The sequence below is a fragment of the Panthera uncia genome, chromosome B4, assembly GCF_023721935.1.
Source record: "Panthera uncia isolate 11264 chromosome B4, Puncia_PCG_1.0, whole genome shotgun sequence".
NCBI lineage: Eukaryota > Metazoa > Chordata > Mammalia > Carnivora > Felidae > Panthera > Panthera uncia.
Genome location: NC_064809.1, coordinates 93,625,125 through 93,644,685, shown reverse-complemented (window position 1 = coordinate 93,644,685; position 19,561 = coordinate 93,625,125). Strand labels below are relative to the sequence as shown.

General features: G+C 35.3%; 1 protein-coding gene across 4 annotated transcripts in view; it reads left to right on the top strand.

Moving 5' to 3' along the window:
* The window catches only part of ZFC3H1 (zinc finger C3H1-type containing), a 76,806-nt gene that overhangs the window by 39,778 nt on the left and 17,467 nt on the right, over positions 1–19,561 (top strand). For 2 of the 4 annotated variants that reach the window (XR_007456731.1, XR_007456732.1), the window contains exons 23-35: positions 674–862; positions 1,507–1,744; positions 4,047–4,152; positions 4,240–4,438; positions 5,193–5,287; positions 8,923–9,033; positions 9,316–9,420; positions 9,555–9,720; positions 10,801–10,901; positions 12,525–12,626; positions 13,268–13,307; positions 13,549–13,611; positions 13,741–14,124. Coding sequence is in view for 2 of the 4 variants with exons in the window: in XM_049625970.1 (XP_049481927.1) it covers positions 674–862; positions 1,507–1,744; positions 4,047–4,152; positions 4,240–4,438; positions 5,193–5,287; positions 8,923–9,033; positions 9,316–9,420; positions 9,555–9,720; positions 10,801–10,901; positions 12,525–12,626; positions 13,268–13,307; positions 13,549–13,611; positions 13,741–13,878 (1,653 nt within the window). In the remaining 2 variants the exon portion in view is untranslated. Of the gene's footprint in view, positions 1–673; positions 863–1,506; positions 1,745–4,046; positions 4,153–4,239; positions 4,439–5,192; positions 5,288–8,922; positions 9,034–9,315; positions 9,421–9,554; positions 9,721–10,800; positions 10,902–12,524; positions 12,627–13,267; positions 13,308–13,548; positions 13,612–13,740; positions 17,717–19,561 lie in introns of those variants that run through there. The other 2 variants (XM_049625970.1, XM_049625969.1) reach the window with 1 other exon arrangement.

The following is a 19,561-nucleotide window of genomic DNA, read 5'->3' as shown; positions in this document are numbered from 1 at the left end:
GACCTGGAGCCTTGTGCCAAAGTTAATGCTATTGATTGCCATAAGATTTTATAGGGTGTGAAGTTTTTCCTTAAAGTTGTTTGGTCTTTAAGGGGTCTTTTAATTTCTTAGGGCTTTTTAATTATTTTGCTACATATATCTAATATGAATGCTGTTCTCAGAATTTGTGTACAATATTTATGTACAAAATTTGTGCTCAAACCTGAGCAATGTAAATAGTACTTGACCAGCAACCTGAAATTTCGTAAATTTGTCATGGTCTTGCTGCCATTACTTTGTTGATTCAAGGAAGGGAAAGATGAATTTGCTTCAGTGGTAATTCTAAGAGTACATCTGTATGATTTTAGTTTTCATTTGGTTCTACTTTCTAACTTGTAGAATGGGAAATCTAGAATATGGTACTGGAAGATGGTTTTGTTTTTGTTTTTGTTTTTTTTAAGTAAGCTCTTTGCCTAACATGGGGCTTGAACTCAAAACCCCGAGATCACCCGTTGCCTGCTGTACTGACTGAGCCAGACAGGTGCCCCAGGAAGATGGGTTTACACGTATTTATAATGATCCTTTTTGCAGAAATTGAAGATTTAATATGACATTTAATGAACTGTGGAAAATCTGTAGCTTTACAGTTTATTTTTATGAAGCAGGATTAATTATATGAAACCCCTTTGGGCAGTTTCTGCACCTAGAAAGCACCTTTGAAGAAAAGGATTATGTATGTGAAAGAATGGTGGAGTTTCTGATGGGAGCAGCCAAGCGGGAAGCATCAGATATTCTGTCCTTTCAGCTCTTAGAGGCTCTCTTGTTTAGAGTTCAGCTGCACATATTTACTGGAAGGTGCCAGAGTGCACTTGCAGTTTTACAGGTAAACATTTATCATAGCATTTAATTACATTTTATAGAGAATTTTTTAAAGGTCTGAAACATTACAGATTAGCTGTTTAATAAGCACACAGGCTTTAGATTTGAATCCTTGTTTTGCCACTTATTATCAGTAAGTTGTGTAGAGTTGGGTCAGTTTATGACTGTTTCCTCATTTGCTTAGTGGGGATAATGCCTTTTTAAGATTATTTATGAGGTTTAAATGAAGACGTATGTTAAGTACCCACCAGAATAAACTTCAGTATTCAGACAATAAGGAAAAAAAATTAGTCCATAGTGAAAATCTCCTGTATGGGTATGGTGGGTCTTTTTGTTTGTTGTTTTACTGTTTTTGTCTTACTAGATTTTGAATGTCGAGACACTAAAAATGTACAGATAAATTGAATTTTTTTCAGTAATTAGCTTATAAATCTTAGCAGAGGAAAAATTATATTAATCTGTATTGACATTTCTAAAGAGTTTTTTCATTAAAAAAAAATTGGCAGCTGTCAAATTTTGACTTAGATATTTAAGAACCACTCCAAAGAAATACGACCCTTGTATTCTTCTTTGCCCTTACATTTGAATCTTACTAAGAATAGGAGTCATTATTTCTAAAAACACAGGCTGTTTTTTCATTTTACCTAGAATGCACTGAAATCAGCTAATGGTGGAATAGTAGCTGAATACCTTAAAACAAGTGATCGATGCTTGGCATGGCTGGCCTACATACATCTTATTGAATTCAACGTTCTCCCTTCAAAATTTTACGATCCATCTAATGCCAATCCTTCAAGAATTGTTAACACAGAATCATTTGTAATGCCATGGCAAACAGTTCAAGATGTAAAGACTAATCCTGACATGTTGCTAGCAGTTTTCGAAGGTAAGTGCAAATGTTTATAAGTTATTTAGAACATCAACTTACCCCTTATTATGATTCTTCATAATTAATTGGAACAAATTTGTATCTACATATTTCAAGCTGTAGTTTAACACTTTAGTAGTATATCAATGCTTAAAAGATTAAGGGTTGAGTCACATAAGATGGACATTTGGCATCTATGAAAGCCAGGAACTATATTACCTTAAATATTTTTTTTGATTGTGGCTAAATATGTAGATAAAACATATTATGTAGATTTAATGAGTTGATTGAATAAGAGAACCAGGTAATTTTTTTAAAACAATCCATCAAGGTGATAGTTAAAAGGTTATATCATCTCTTTTCAAGTAACTAATGTTTTCTTCATTAGTCAATGAGTTTGAGTACTACCATATGCTAAATGGTATATCAGCTATGGACAACAGTTAAGGACAAAGCTTATTCCCTTCTAATAGGAAGTATGTAGCCTAGTCACAAGATAAAATTTATCCATTTGACACAGTTATTAAATGTATGAGACCATGTAACTGTATTGGTATATAGTCTAAATTCTGTGCTTCAGAAGAGACAGAGATTTGTGATGTATAGAATTATATTGTGCAGGTCATAACCCCAAAGGAGAGAGCTTATTGTAGGTTGGCATGATGAAAGAAGTCTTTGCAGAAGAATTAAGACTTGGAACTGGACTGTGAAGCTGATTCTGTTGTGACATAGTTGGCTTCCTCAAAGATGGGACCCTGGTCTTATTTGTTCTGTATTTCCCAAGGACCTATAATGTCTGCAGCATACTAAGTGCTTAGTAAATATTTAGTGAATAAACCAAAGAAAAGGAAGGAAAAGCAGGACATTCCTGTTAAGGGAGCTAAGTTAATAAAAAGCAACAAGTAGATAGAAATTGGTGCAGTGGATTTGAAGGGAGATTAGAAGAAGGGAGAGTTCTTATCAAAGCAAGAGTTTTATGCTAGAGAACAGTAGAAATTAAGTTCGGTAAGTGGAATGATATCAGATTTTCATGAACTTTGTAAGTGGTAGACTTGATGACAGTCAAGGTTCTTGAAGAAAGGAAGAATGTGCTGAAGAGGAATGATTTGAAAGGTAGGAAAACCAGAAGCTGATGGCCATAAGTGAAGCACAAAAAACAGAACCTGGGAAAGAGGGAATGTTTATTGGAGACATTTGAAGTTCTCACATGCAGATGTGAGGGAAATAGAGAAGAAATAGTCAAAGATGATTTCAGGGTTTTGAGGCTGGGGGAAAAAGTGTATTAATAGAAAACAAGTAAATTTGGGAAGACTGATTTTGGTAGTAGGAGTAGTATTTGTGAATGGTAATTGGCCATTCAAGTGGAAATGCTTACTGGCAGAAGGAAATAAGGAAGTGGACCTTAAGTGGATGATTATGGATAGAAAAATGATTTGAAAGTTATTAATGTAGGAGCTACTATATTATAAAGTGCTTCACAGTTTTTAATGTGCTCTTGCGGTAAATTTTTTAGTAGTTGAAGCTATGAAATATTTTCTCTGAGAAAATGGAAACTTAAGACTATAGCAACAGGGGTGAAGGAGAAGAGTCAATGAATGAGACCAAGAGGACATGTAAATAAACTCTTGATAGCATAGGGAAGAAAAAAATTGAGAAGAAGAGGAAGAACATTATCAATTGAGAATGAAGCAAGTGTAGTATTGGCCGTTAGGTTTGTTTAGATGATTTTTGTAAGTGAACGTCAGAAGTGCAGTTTCAGAATGACACTCTATCTGGGAAATCATACTACCACTGAGCAAAGGAGGAAATGGTAACAGCTGTACAAAGTAAAACAGTGAACCATTCTCTAAGACCCAGCAGGATCAAGTAAAGGACTCTTTACAAGGGAAACGTGTTTTGAAGGAATAAGGAAAGGATCTAGTTTAGAGGAAGACAATTAAATGGCTGTATAACAGAGAGCAAGGCCTCTTGAATTGGGTCAAAGAAAAACCAAAAGATAATTCATTCTATGATTTTTTTTTTTTTTTTTTGAGACCAGTTTTAAGAAATTTAGGTAAATGCAGAGACACTTAAGTGAAACCTTTGATACGTGCGAGAGCTCATATTGAATGGTTTTATTCTTACCAAGAATGTGAGGGTAAGAGGTTGAGTTTTAGGGAGTTTGGAGATACCTAAAAATACCTCTGGAGTAAAGATGAATAAGATTATGGTCAAGCAAAAGGGTAGGCCACCATGTTGTATTAGTCTCCCAGAATTTAAATAACATAGTCAGATAATTCATTTTATGTTTGATTTCTGTTATTGTGATGTTTTTGGATAGATGCTGTGAAAGCTTGCACAGATGAGAGCCATACTGTTGAGGAAAGAGTAGAAGTCTGTGTTCCACTTTACACAAACATGATTGCTCTGCACCAGCTTCTAGAGAGGTAAAACTTAATCGACAAGCAGTTAACTGTGCGTTAAAAGTTGATTTTTTTTCTCATGTGTTTAGACATGTTTTTTTGTTATTAAAGGTATGAGGCTGCAGTGGAGCTTTGTAAATGTTTATTGGAAACGTGTCCCATGAACTGCCAATTGTTGGAAGCCCTTGTTGCTTTATATTTGCAAACAAATCAGCACGACAAAGCCAGAGCAGTGTGGCTTACTGCATTTGAAAAAAATCCTCAGAATGCAGAGATTTTTTATCATATGTGCAAATTCTTCATCCTACAGGTAAAAAAAAAAAAGCCTCAAAATTCTTAAATATGTTTTTGTGTTTCACATTTTCTTATTCATCCTTTAATATGTTTCAGGCATCAGCCTCTCCAAGGAGCTTTTCCTGGTCCTTTTTCCCTTTGCAGACTGTGTTATATGTTCCTTCTGTCTTTGCTATAAATATTCTGTGGATAGTTCTGCCATTGCCCTTACTATAGTGCTTTGTAATTTTGTTGATAGCTGCTTTATATACTCTACTCTTTGAGGGCAAGAATCATGTCTTAACCAGATTTAGAGCCTCCAACACACCTCACACAGTGCTAAACATGTAATAGAAGCTTATTAGACAATTGGTGGATATGGTATATCGGGTGTTAAGCTGTTTAATGGTTAGTTGACTTTAATTGGAGATCAAAATGTAGAAGTTCTCTCTACCTCCACCTATTCAAGAAACTTAATCTGATCAGTGTTTTTTTTTTTAAGGGCTTTTTCCTCCCTTGAAAAGAATTTTTTAAATGTTTATATGTTTATTTTTGAGAGGCAAAGGCAGGGTGGGGGGTGGGCTGTGCAGAGAGAAAAGGAGACAGAGAATCCCAAGCAGGCTCCATGCCGACTTGGGGCTCGAACTCAAAAATCATGAGATCATGACCTGAGCCTAAATCAAGAGTCAGACGCGTGACCAACTGAGCCACCCCGGTGCCCTTCTCCTTTGAATGATATAATTAAACACTGTAAGTCTAATGTATATCCTTCCTCTCTTTTTAAAAAATAGAATCAAGGAGATAATCTTCTTCCATCTTTGCGGAAATTTATTGCATCCTTCTTTAAACCTGGGTTTGAGAAATACAGTAACTTGGATCTGTTTCGGTAAGTTTGTAGAACTCTTGACTTATAGAATAAAGAGAGTATAGTTTAGTGGAAAAACCAAATTTTTTTGTGTGGGTTGATTATATTTTAGACTGATGTAAAAAAATACTTGAACATTCTTATAGAACTATTATGAGGGCAGTAGAACTTAATAAAAATGGAGAAAAGAGGTAATTACGCATTCCTTGGAGTAGAGACACTAACAAAGGAAGGCTTATATTAACATCATGGTGACTCATCCTGCTTTTAATTTATTATTGTTCATTTTAGTACTTAATACTATAGCAGTGAATTATCGGAGACAATCTCAGTGATTTCTGAAAAAATGAATTTTAATTTATTTGGTGAGCTCAAGTAGATGTAAATAATATGCCTTTTACTTTTTCTTAAAATCTAAAGAGAATTGCTCTAGCCTCTGAAATATTGAGTGGGAAGCTTTCAGGCAATCTTTTTCAACCACTTTCTCAGTAATTTCCAGAGAGCTCTATTATTTACTGCCTTTGCTTGCTTAGTTGTGAATTCTTACTCTAACAATAATAGGAGGCCACAGCCAATCCTGAGGAATTACTTCTGGGTGGACTTCTCTTCCCTTCCTCCCCATCCCTCTAGGGGTCAGCAAAGTTGTTGTTTTTTTTATAAATATTTATTTTGAGAGAGAGGGAGTGAGAGAGATCACGCACGGATGGGGGAGGGGCAGAGAGAGATGGAGAGAGAGAGAGAATCCCAGGCAGGCTCCACACTCAGCTCGGAGCCCTCAGCGTAGAGCCCAATACAGGGCTTGACCCACAACCTTGAGATCATGACCTGAGCCTTTGACCCAAGAGTTGTATGCTCAGGTGTTCCACCAAACTTTTTTTTCTTTTCTTTCTTTCTTCTTCTTTTTTTTTAAATGTTTATTTTGGAGAGAGAGAGAGAGAGAGAAACAGAGCTTGAGCAGAGGAGGGGCAGAGAGAGAGGGAGACACAGAATCCGAAGCAGGCTCCAGGCTCTGAGCTGTCAGCACAGAGCCTGATATGGGGCTTGAACTCATGAACCACAAGATCATGACCTGAGCCAAAGTCAGATGCTTAACTGATTGAGCCACCCACCTGCCTCGCAAACTTTTTTTCATAAGGGCTAGATAGTAAATAGGCTTGCAAGCTGTGTGGTCTATCACTTCTTGTTACCTATGCTGTTTAGGAAGAAAGTAGCCATAGACAATATATAAATGAATGAGCTAAATGAATGAGCATGGCTGTATGCTAATAAAACTTTATTTACAAAAATAAGTTTGCTGATCCCAAATCAAACAGCATCAAAAAGAAAATATTTTATCATAACATACTCTATCATTTTATGTTAGGAAGAACTGAGAGAAGGAAGACCTAAGTTGAATATCTCCTAAAAATTTTTGTTGTAGAAAATAGTGCAGATAAAGTTTTGGTTTTAAATATGTAAGTCAAAAGCTTGCAAATATTTTTCTTTTCTTAGGTGCTTCCCCTGCTTATCCCACAGTGTAGCAGTGTTATATGAAAACATTTTCTAAAAGTAACCCACATTTTGTTAATTCAGTGGTCCATCTACCTTAGAATATCAGTTTTACTTGAGATTTGGCAAAAGTTGGGGTCACTGTTCTTTTCCTAGACTTGAGTCTTTATGTCTATCCTCTTATGGTAACCAGTTTATTGACATAGTGACTTTAGTACTGTTTCTGAAATTCTTTCTGCTCTATTACATCTAGATTAATATCTTACAGTTAATTACGAAAGAATAATTTAAAATACAAAATAATGGAGAATAAGTAAACTATCTGTAAGAAACTTAGAGATTGTTCAGCTTCCTCATGCTGACTTCGTCTCTGTCAAGTTAGATTGCTTTAATGTCTCAAACTTAGGCACAGGACAGATCTAAAGCTGAACATTTTACAGACTTGCTCGTTCTGATCTTCCCTTGGGCATGGAGGTAATTGGTTTAGCTTAAAAGAAGATGCTGCCAGTTTCTGCTGTGGTAACTAATCAAAGATCTTCAGATCTTCTTGATGTCAGCTTAATGAAGGAGACTGAATAACTGTCAATAAAAATTTGGAAAGGGGCTGCCTCCTAATAATCTTCTATTGTTTACTAAGTCACCTTGCCTTATGAAATGTTTCATGGGAATAGTCATAATTCATAATACACCAAGAGTTACAAGGAAAAGGTATCTTGTGCTTAGTTTAGACAATACTGAAGACCTTATTTACACAGTGTGCATTTTTTGTTCATTTAGGAAATCTTTTTTGAGTCAGTTATTAGGAGAATGGCAGTAGGTGAGATAGTTGTTAGCATTGTCATACTTCTTATTGATGTTGATAAAAAAAATTTTTAATTTATAAATAGAGTCAAGATTTATTTAATACGGTAAGTCGATGCTCTTAATAGGTTCAAAATATTTTTTTTTTATTTCATGAGTAGAAATTGTGAAACAATACTAAGAATTTTGTATGTGTTGCAATATTTACATGGAGTTGGGTTCTATCATTTCCCTTTCTATGTAACTTTTAATAAAAAGAACTAGATAAGGTAATTTTCATGTGTTTCAAATCAATTTGGAGATTAGTAGATAGCCACAGAAGTTAACCAGGGGATTTTATTCAGTGTACTGAAGTTAGCTTAGGGATGGAGTCTTAAATAGATTAGATCTCCTCTTACCTCAGTTTTCAGTTGACAAAACTAGTATCCTTAGAAGTCAAGTGATTAAATGACAGTAATACAGCTAGTTAAGGCCAAGTCATCAGCAGGATAATAACCTGACTCCTAAATGTCCTGTTTTTTTTCTCTTGCTTATGGTTCCTCCTGCCCTCTGCCTCCATACAGTTTCTCTAATCCATTAAAACTGAGTTCCTTGCAATAATTTTTTTTTCTTGAAATACTTTTTAAATCCAAGATTAGTTACACTAGATTGTCATTGTTGAGATTAATGTATTTCCTTTAAAAACATTGTCCCTACAGATGTTGGTAAATGTACACAAAAATTCAGATATATTGGGGAGAGACCTAAATTAGTGAGAGTCAAATAGATTTCTTTACTGATTGACTTCATAGAATCTTTAATATGCTATTAAACACTCTATTGTGGCTTTTTATAAGAGTGTACTATAATTTTCAGTATTTCCCAGTTTTACTTGATTATGGACCTCTTCTGACAAGTACCTTATGGACCGATATGTTACCGAATACACTTTGATATATCTAAAAGGCTATGTGTGTATATGTGAGGAAGAGATTATTTTCAGATATCAACTTTTATAACTCTTAAATAATTTTTTTTTTTTTAAATGTATAGATTTTGTCGAGAAATTTTAGATACATAGTAATCTCATTTGTTCTCTGTTTTTGATTAGATGATTATGGTGGTTTATTTAATTTGGGGCTGGGGCATAGAATGAATTCATTTTTGAAGAGTTACTCGTGTAGGTATAAAATAATAGACTGTGTGATGCTAGAGATGGGACCAAAGCAGTATGGTATACATGTGAAAATAAAGTATATTTCAAGGACATTTAAGTTGAAACAGAGGTCTTTTTTGTTTTGTTTTGTTTCTGTTTTTCTTAAGTGTTAGTAATCCATGTGTGCATAGGCATAATTTCCAACAGTGTTTTTTTGTTTGTTTTTTTCCAGGTATCTTTTAAATATCCCAGGACCACTTGACATTCCAGCCCGTTTATGTAAAGGGACTTTTGATGATGAGTTGTTTAACCACCAGGTTCCTTATTTGTGGCTGATTTACTGGTGAGACATTATCTAACATGGAGAGAAATGTTGCATATTAGGCTTGCATTTGTTATTTATTACCAAATTACCTTGTGTTAAAGTTAACTTGATGCTAAAGTCATTGAAGCAAAATTGAAGGGACATACTTTATACATTATTAAAGGTTTATACATTATTAAAGAAGAAACATCAAAAGAAGAATTCCATTCTATATCTCTGATGCTTAAATATATATTGTCATTCCTTTACTAATCGAAGTGAGCTGTAGACATACATTGTTTTCCTTCATTTTTAAAACAGCCTTTGTCATCCTCTTCAATCAAGTATTAAAGAGACAGTGGAGGCATATGAGGCAGCATTAGGGGTGGCCATGAGATCTGATATAGTGCAGAAGATTTGGATGGAGTAAGTTTAGTTCCTCTTAATAAGAATGGGATTTGGAATAAGGGGATATGGTGGGGGGAAAGGGGTGATCAGTTTTCTGAGTGAGAGACTCGCTGCCTTAATTATTCTAAATTATAATATTTTTCTTTTGGCAGTTATCTTGTCTTTGCCAATAATAGAGCTGCTGGATCCAGAAACAAAGTCCAAGAATTCAAATTTTTTACTGATTTAGTGAATAGATGTTTGGTTACAGTCCCTGCCCGATACCCCATTCCTTTTAGCAGTGCTGATTACTGGTCCAACTATGAATTTCATAATAGGGTAAGAACTTAAAACTTTTTTCTTTAGATACTTGTACAAAAGAAGGGGACTTGGAAAAATGACAGTAAAACTCCTGTTTTTTATCAAGAGAGCTTTGTAGGACCACTTTCCTAGCATTTAATGTTATTCTTGACCGTGTTTCCTGCTTATCTCTTAAATCTAGGAACAGAGCCCTTTAAGGTTCAGTTAAGATAAATGTGTATTTTGATTCTTATATTTAAGAAAAATTAACATTGAAGCAAAATTGAAGAAATGTTAAGGTTTAATACATATTAAAGAAGAAAGATCAAAAAATGTGATTATAATAATATCTAATGTTTTGCTTGATTAGTTGGAAATTCACTGAATGAAAAAGTCCATAATGTACAGTGGAGCTACTTTTTTTTGGTTAATACTGTGTTAAGTGAATATAGCTATACATAGGGCATAAGAAAGCTGAAATTAGATGTTGTTTAGAATTTTAATAGTAGAATAGAACTAATGATCTATTTATCAGGTTATTTCCTTATAAGAAAGGAAGCAAAGGTTTGTTTTAGTTTCTTTTCAGAGACCCCTTTTATTCAGTACAGTGTAGGCTAAAATTTCCTATTAAAGCTCCATGTAGACTAAAACATATATGTATTCTATTTTTTGGTGGGATGGTTTGTTGCTAATCGGGATAACCAATTATTATGCTTTGTACTTCTATGCCATTCTTTATCCCAGGATCTCAAACCACTTTGTGGACATTAAGTCATTTACACACGGGCATTCCATGAGCAAGATGTGGCAGGTATTATTAGTCCTATGACTTGCCCAGCTATACAGCAAGTAAAGGTAGACTCAGGAATGAAAACCCGGACTCCTGGCTTCTTGTCAGTGTTCTCAGTCCATGGCTATCATCACTAGATCATATTTCCTAATTCATATTTGGAAAGTCACTAATATAATTAATGGTAGGAACTGTAACTCACAGCATCATACATTATTATAATTTATACATTCATGTCTTAAAGACCATTTTGGTTTTCTCATTAAAACATTTAAGTAATTGGATTTCACATTTTGTTGCATTTATTTTCCCCCCGTCAACCTTTCCAGGTTATTTTCTTTTATTTGAGCTGTGTTCCAAAGACTCAGCATTCCAAAACCTTGGAACGGTTTTGCTCAATTATGCCAACTAATTCTGGACTTGCACTGAGGTAAGAAAAAATAAAATTCTTTTCAATCTCAACTCAATATTATATAGCTCTTCATATAAAATTATTCTTGAAAACGTGACTAAAAGTAGTCTGTCCTTTACTATTTTCTCGTTGATATATACTACTTTAATTTCAGAGTTAAGCAATATACAGCTTCATATAAAAGTCAGTATAAAAATCTGATAACTTCAGAAAACTGCAGGTTTTAAGGGGCATATAATTCAAGTAAAGTTCATTTATGTCCCTAAGCACATACCATCTGTCCTTAGCACGTGCATAATAAGCAATAATCATGTTTTACATAGCAAAGAAATATTACTTAAGAGGTTTGTAAAGTGTTACTACAAAGATAGCAGCCAACTGTATATATTTTGGTTATTATGACTTGTTTTCATATATGTCAGTTGCTCTGAAGTATTAACATGCATCAGAATCTCCTGGGATGTTTGTGTAAAATACAGATCCCTGGGGGTGCCTGGCTGGCTCAGTTGGTAGAGTCTGTGACTCTTGATCTCAGGGTCATGAGCTCAAGCCCCACATTGGGTGTGGAGCATTCTTAAAAATACAGATTCCTGAGCTTGAGCCCTCAAATCACATTTGAGAAACACTTATGTACGGATTTCATATATTGAACTGGAGGTTTCTGAGCATCTCTTTGTAGTTTCTCTATTCCAACAGAGTAAACTTATTTTCACTGTCAAGAATTGTGCTTTTTAATTCAAAATGGTACCCTACATGCTAATGCCTTGGCTTGTACTTGTGCAGTCATTCCCACTGCATTGTATTGTGTCTTATGTTTCTAAGTTTGTTTTGTGGATCATAAGGTACCTAAATTTATCAAATATTTCCTTATGTGTTAAAATATTTACATTCCACTTAGCCCGTGTGTGGGAAAATGGTATGAGGTTGAAAAAAATTTGAAGGTCTGAGGGTGCAACAAAAGTAGTGTTTCATAATAAAAATTCTTAGTAAACATTCTAGTCTTTGGAAGCTAATACAGAAATTTCTATTATAAGGCATCACCTTTGGTAAAACATTTGAAAAATATAAAATGTAGTATTTTGACTAGTTTCTGTTATGATAGAATTATAGGCATTATAGGAAAGGTAGTTTAATTGTTGGTTTTGTTGGTAAAGCTCCACTTCTGTATTTTGATAGTTACTTCCTTGTGATCATTCTTGTCTTTTTTTTTTTTTTTTCAGAATAGAGAACTTAATAATTAGTCACTGTACTTACATTTTAGCCCAAGAAACATTCATATTTACGTCTACTCTGTTTAATAAAGAAAGAAAAATACAAGGAAATTGCATTAATATATCTAGTCATTATTATAAAAATTTTGGGGGAGGGGGTGCTTGGAGGGAGTGCTTTAGTGTAGGAGTACATGGACCTTATTCTACTTTATTGAACATGGCATGGGTCTTGACTGGGTATCTTGCTAGCTTGCTTATTCCTGTCCCGGGGTGATTTTTGTAAGAGGTATTCTAGAATCACGTGCTGAATAGCCTTGAGGGAATTTAACTGATCAAAAATTGTACCTCATCAAACATTCTGCTCATAGAGCACATTGGGGGTTCCCTACACTTACAGTGCCTTGTTCATTTTCCTGAATGTACTTTGCAGGCTACTTCAACATGAATGGGAAGAAAGCAATGTTCAGATTCTGAAACTTCAAGCCAAGATGTTTACATATAATATTCCAACATGCCTGGCCACCTGGAAAATGTAATGCAGCAATCATGTACATGTTTTTATAGCTATTGCTTTTATTTGTAAGGTTTGCTCCAGACAGGTAAATCTGAAATGACATCTATGTTTTTTTTTCCTGGACAGATCTCTACTCTAATTTAGATTTGTTTTTGTCACTTGCTGAGGTTTTCTACCAAGAGTAAGGGAGTGCTCGTTAACAATTGCTTTTAAAAGCAAAAATGGGTAGAATTTGAATTTTTTTTTGCGGCAGAACATTTAGGTAACAGTAGTGTTATCAAACAAATCTGTTATACACATTTTAAGACCATCTTTTTTTAAATGTGTGGGTTTCCCTCCCCCCTTTTATAGTCTGATGTCTTTTTTTTTTTTAAGCTATTAAGAGTGCCAGGTGTTTTTACTAGTAATTATGAGTATTTTTCATGAACGTTATTTATGTTCAAAACACTGGTCTGCTTAATTCTTGTAAAGTTGATAAAAATTGTTGAATTTTTCTTTTCACTATAGGTTACCCTCCTTGGAAGTTTAGCCTGTTACTTTCAGGAAGTTTTGTACTCAGATTCCCACAGTCAGTATTCTGCCAGTGGTAGTATCTCATTTCGTTCAAAGATATATAAATTTTTCTTTTCCCTTTTCTATATTCCTTTGTTTTTTCTTAGAGCCATTGCTGCTGAGATTGTTCTAAAGGGACAAAGAGAGGTAAGCTATGATTATCAGATGGGTCACTTTGTTTTTAAGCTGTTCTGCCCCTTTTGTTGACTTCTCAGTTTAAAAGGATTTATGCATAGATGTTACCATCCTAAGAACTCTAAATGTTTGGAAACTTGAAAACCCAGTGTAACCGTTTTGTATTTCGTGAGGTCCCAGTCAAATAATTAGGGTTATAAAGGTGTTTTTCATCATGTTTCCTGATGGAATTGTGTGTATATCTATCTTATAGGTCCACCGTTTATATCAGAGAGCCTTACAGAAGTTACCTCTTTGTGCATCACTGTGGAAAGATGTAATGCTTTTTACCTTTTATTTCATCTTGAAGTTTTCCTATAAATTTTCTGCATGTGCCATATCCATTGATGTGGTGATGCTCAAAATCTAGCTAAGTCTTACTTCTGTGCTTCCCTGTCTTTTACAGCAACTCTTGTTTGAAGCATCAGAAGGAGGTAAAACTGATAACCTGAGAAAACTAGTTTCCAAGTGCCAAGAGATTGGAGTCAGCCTAAATGAGCTCTTAAATTTAAACAGTTACAAAACAGAAAGCAAGAATCACTGAACACTGGGTGCAGTCAGTTCTAAGTCCTTATAATAATTGCCAAAATTATTTGAATGATCCTTCAAGATTAGGCTGATCCCTGGCTAAGGTCTGCGTAAGGCAGACAAGCATTTTACTGATCATATCAAGTCCCCTACAATATCCTATCCTCAAAACCGGAAGCAATGAACATGACCCTCTTCGGTTGGATAAATGAACTTCCTGTTTGGCCTACTTCTAGGCCCTGCCAGATTCTCATAACATCATGTACGTAAGTATAGTTCCTCAAAGTGACTGACATTTATTTTAATTTTGCTTTGTTTTGTTTTTATTTTTTACTTTCCCCCTTTTCTTTACGTTGTGCTATTCCTGATTCACTTGACACACTCTGATGCCTGAGAGATTCTTGTTGGGATTTAATTTCCAGGGCTGTGTTTACAGTAAAAACCAGGCAGTCCCTTTTAGTTCTTCTTCTTTTAAACCTTTGAGATTCTTCATTTCAGGATTTAAAACTTAAGCAGTCCATCTTAAGGAAAGTGTAACTGCCATGGCCACAAGTCTGCTAGTTGCACTTGAATGCTCTAACAGGGTTGTTTATTGCCCTTTCTACGTTCTGGACTCCTTGCCGAGACTGTTTAACTTGAAGATTAAAGAAACTATTGCAAATGCCAGTGCATCAGAACCTAAGAGTGGTCAAATATTATGTGCAATTTTTTTGTAAAGAAATTTTAATTTATAATAAAGTTTAACAGTTTAAAGAACAGTTAATATTTGAACTGCTTTGTATTGAAATACTACTTTGTAGTATTAAAATTGTTTATAAACAAAATATTTTTTAATATAAGTTAACTTTTTAAAAAACGTTGCTGTCTTTATTCACTTTTCACACACACATGGTGGGAAAGGGTTCCAATATGAGATACGGATTTTCACTGTAATTATATCCTAGCCTGCTTTCTCCCATAAACACTCCAGTGACTTCTTGATTTATGAGAAGATAGGTTCTGTTCTGTTTTGAGGACAGTAGCAGGTTTGCATTACCTTTAAATTCCTCGTTCTCAGAACCCAGTGTTTAGAAAGTATCTCTCAACTGTAGTTTGAATGAGTTGCTTAGTGACATGCTCTCTTATGTTGAATATCATTATGACCAAATATAGAGGAGACTTTGGAGGTCTTTTTCCTAGTCTATAGTCGGTTGTTTGCACCTGGTAGAAAATTGGTTAATGATACACACACACACTTTCACAAATCTGGTTTTATAGCTACAATTCAATCTGATTACTGGAGACAGAGCAGCAGCCCCATGAAATAGTAGGCAGATTTGTACACATGTGTATTTGTATAATGCTTAGTCAAAATAAAATCATGTTTTGAGGCCCAACTGTGTGCCTACCAGACAGTGCGTATTTGGTAGTAAGTGCTCTTGGGTGAGGTCAGGAATGAAACCCACTTATCTAGTGTCTTTCATTAAATCAAAAGAGGCTAATTGATTTTTCTCTAAAACCAAAGGAATTTGGATGGAAGACAGTAATCACAGAGGGTGTGTTCCTCCATTGTATGCATTTAACTGTTTAATCCTGAAAGCTTTTCCCGCTCTATTTGGAAACCATTGTTAGGTGCTTAGAAAAAAATTTCCAGTCTGTCCCCTCGTAGTGTAACAGTTTTGATGTTAATTAACTGAAATGTCAGTTTTTTGCAGACAGTGATAAGTCTTGAACTTTTGTATATTCTTAAACTTACCATTTGTTGCATTAACAATTCATCAGCAGTAACTTTTATCTCTTTTTAAAAAAAGAATACTTTGCATTGGTGCATCAGCTCCATGGTCCTGCCATGCAGGCTATCCGCAGTGACAACTCCAGGAGTCGCTGTTACACTGTGCATAGTCATGCAGAAGACCTAGCATTTGTTAAGCAGCTGTTTCCTTTTTGATCAGTTGTCATACTGCTATTTAAAATCAAGAAGCTTGGGGTACCTGACTGGCTCAGTCAGTAGAGTATGCGACTCTTGATCTTGGGGTTCTGAATTCGAGCCCCACGTTGGGAGTGGAGTTTACTTCAAAAAATAAAAAAATAAAAAATGGGCACCTGGTGTCTCAGTCGGTTAAGTGTCCAACTTCCGCTCAGATCATGATCTTGCAGTTTGTGGGTTTGAGCCCCACCTCGGGCTCTGTGCTGACAGTTCGGAGCCTGGAGCTTGCTTTGGATTCTGTGTCTCCCTCTCTCTCTGCCCTTCCCCTGCTCTTGCTCTCTCTCTCTCTCTCTCTCTCTCTCTCAAAAATAAACATTTAAAAAAATTTTAATAAAAAAATTTTTAAAAAGTAAAATCAAGAAGCTATTGTATAAAAATTATATTGCTTTTAAGATACCTCTTATGTTACCCTTTCTTCCTGTCATTTTACAAACTCCCTTTAATCTCCCCTCCCCCCAAAAGCAAGTACTGCTTACAAGTGAGGTATATGTTTTGGTCATCCTTCTGTATTTGTTTTTATCAGTTTTAAAATTAAGTACTTTCAACATATAATAATTTGAATATTAAAACTCAATAAACTTGATAAAGGTTTTAATAACCTGGTATTAATAACTTGACAAAGTTACCACAGTTCATGCTGTGGTAGCATGAATATACTACTTAACATACCGTATGACAAAGTCTTTGGGCAGAGAAATGGCCTACCGTCAGGAAAGGTTAGTCATTGAGAACTGCAGTTCTTTGCACTCCCTTAGTCCTACCGGTGGGGGGAAACACAAAAGAGGCATTTTAGGCTTTGGGGCTTTATCTCTGATAAAGGAAGTGGTGTGGCAGATTGCGGTGTATTTTTATGTGTTTTTCTTCATTTTAGAGAACAGCCTAATATTTCTATTTGCCTTTTAACGGAAAGTGGACCTTGTAACATTGTTGTCACTGGATTATCTAAGGCGGTTTGCTTTCAATTAAAGGGCATATAAACCTACATCATAAAGCAAGCAGGAATCTCCAGGTGCAACATCTAAGAGCTAAAGGCACTAAGCAGACAAGCAGAAGGTGATTAAGACTGACAACAAATGTAGAGAGACTTTATTGAAGATTGTAGTTCAAATATTTATTTTTCAAGGTGGTTGAAAAAGTAGGAACATATGGCTGTAACACAAAACAGGGCCAATATTCTTGCTTAAAGCTGTCATGTGTTCACAGATAAGTCATAATTTCCTTAGTCTGCTTTCATATCTGCACGTTAACATTAGTTCGACTGAAGAATGGGGAAATAAAATTTTAGTAACCTTTTAGGTTTGGATATTATGTCTGAAAATGTATCATTGCCCCTCCATGAGAAATAATAGTAATTATACAGAACATTTTGGAATAAGAACTGATCAAGAGAAGGCAGACTTCTCAAGAACATTTTTGAAATTGTTGCTTTTTTGTCCAACCTCAAATTTCACAGTTCAGTCTATCTTTCCAAGCTGTTTATTTTATTTTTTTAGGGCTGTTTTCATTTACTTCCAGAAAGTCCCCTCCCTTTCTGCAGGTGTTCTTCAGTTGTGCGTTTCTTATTTTGGGGGCCAGTGGACAGCTGCCTAAGGAAATGCTGCCCCACCCTGCTGTTGTTACCATGGCCCACGGCCACTCACATGGCCTCCTCAGTAATGGCTATGCTGTATTTTGTCAGTACTACTTGGTTGAGGTATCTGCAATAAATGTGAAGAGTTTTTTTTTTTTTTTCTGACATCTTTGAGGTAGATAATAGCTGTGTCTTTTGTAGTAAAATGGATGTAGAATTTTCTCCGCTTTTCATTTCATTGATCTTCACAAGAGAGACCCCACAACAAGTTTTCAGAGACTCCACAGTGCAGAATCACGTTATTTTTTTTTTTGGTTTCAGAATCAATTTGAACTTTGTGCTAGACATTGCAGATACAAAGATGAAAAAGGCTCTTGAGTCTAACAGAACAGAAGAGTGTATGCCAAGGAAGCATTTTCAAAGGAGCTCCAAGTTTGGGCTGAGAAAGGTTGGGAAAGTCTTCCTGGCTAAGTGAATTATTGGCTAAATCATAAAATAGGAAAAATTAAGGCCCGTAATATTTCCAAAAATTACGTGCTACTTGCACCTGAGTATTATGGAAAGGTTTACACGTTTAGAAACCTATGCCTTTCTTAAAACTTCCTAAAAAGCTGCTTTGACTTTGTACTAATTCATTCACAACTGACTTTATTAAACATGATGACAGGTATGGCATGTAAAACTCCATAGCAGCCACATCCGTCCAGAAGAAAGAACTCTTAGGGCACATTGTACTTCAAAATCCACATGAACATGCTGAATAGAAGTCAGTTTTATCAGGCCCAATTTAAACAGCCTTGATGTGGAGAGTCATTGAAATTCTAACTGCTGCAACTAGTTTTCTTTTTTTTCCCCTAACTCCTTGGATAATCCATGAATGAAAGGCTGCTCTCAACATTTACTAGCATCTGCAAATGCTATGGAGCCCTGTTTTAATCCCAGTCAAGGCTACAAAGTTCTGTTCCATGACTCATAAGACTCAGTTAATTTTTTATCTATATAGAAGAACTACCTGGAGAGAGCCCAGTGTTCAATGCTTTAAACTGGTTTTTCCAAACGACACATTTCAGCCCAACACAAATGTTTTAATGTAGAATTCAGTAATGCTGGGAATTTGAAATATTTCAGTTGGGAAGCAAAAAAATTTACATGAATTTAGAAGGAACATGTGCTTCCTGCTTTCATCAATAAAGCAGAAGATCCACACAGGCCAATTTGATTGGTCTTACATGATGTGACTTTGCTGTGAGTGCTGGTGGGCCTGACTTTTTTCCTCTAGTAAGGTACAACTATTGCATAGAAGACCACGAATAGAATATCAAGAGTGTCTTGAGTCCATTGTATCACAAACACTATGGAATAACGAATATTTTCCCTTTGTGGAAGAGGTTAATCAATTTGGGGGCCACCCAAAATATAAATGAATGTGACTCTTCAAAGGGCTATCTTCTATGAAATAAAAGCCTAATCCAAACAAGAAAAAAACTATTTGCACAGCTGTCCTAGAAGAGAATACGGCACTTACCCTTAAATTGGTCATTTAAAAGCTTCAAGATTTGATCAACTTCAGCCAAAATCAAAGGTAGATTTACAATATTGTTTGGTCAATCAAGCAAATTAAATCTTGCAAATGTTCTTACCTAGTGATGTAAACATTGTGAAAGAAGGATAGCCAACAGCCTAAGGGAGCTGAACCAATTAGGAAGATAGAGGACTGATGAGCTGTTTGCATTAATGGAGATAATCGGGATATCTGCTGCCAAGGCCAAAACAAACACTCAACTTAGCACATCATACAGTCAAAATTATGAAACTGCCTGTGGATAGATTTGGCATTTCATGCTGGTTGAAATGGAGCTACAAAGAAATCATTTCAGGAAATAGAGGAGTATGGACCAACGTGAGTAATGAGAAAAGCACATATCTAAAAGATCTGGATGTTAGATTTCGTTCCACCACTAGCTGTGTAATCGTGACAGGTCATTTCATCGCTTCTTGTCTGTTTCCACATATATAAAATATGGAAATATATGCATTTACCTCAGTGGTGTTGAGAGATAGTATAGTAGAAATTATCTTTTAAGACTAAGGGTAGTATTTTGAGTTGGGGATCATTTTCCAAAACTTGAGGGCAAAGAGATGCTACAAAATAAGTCATTGTTT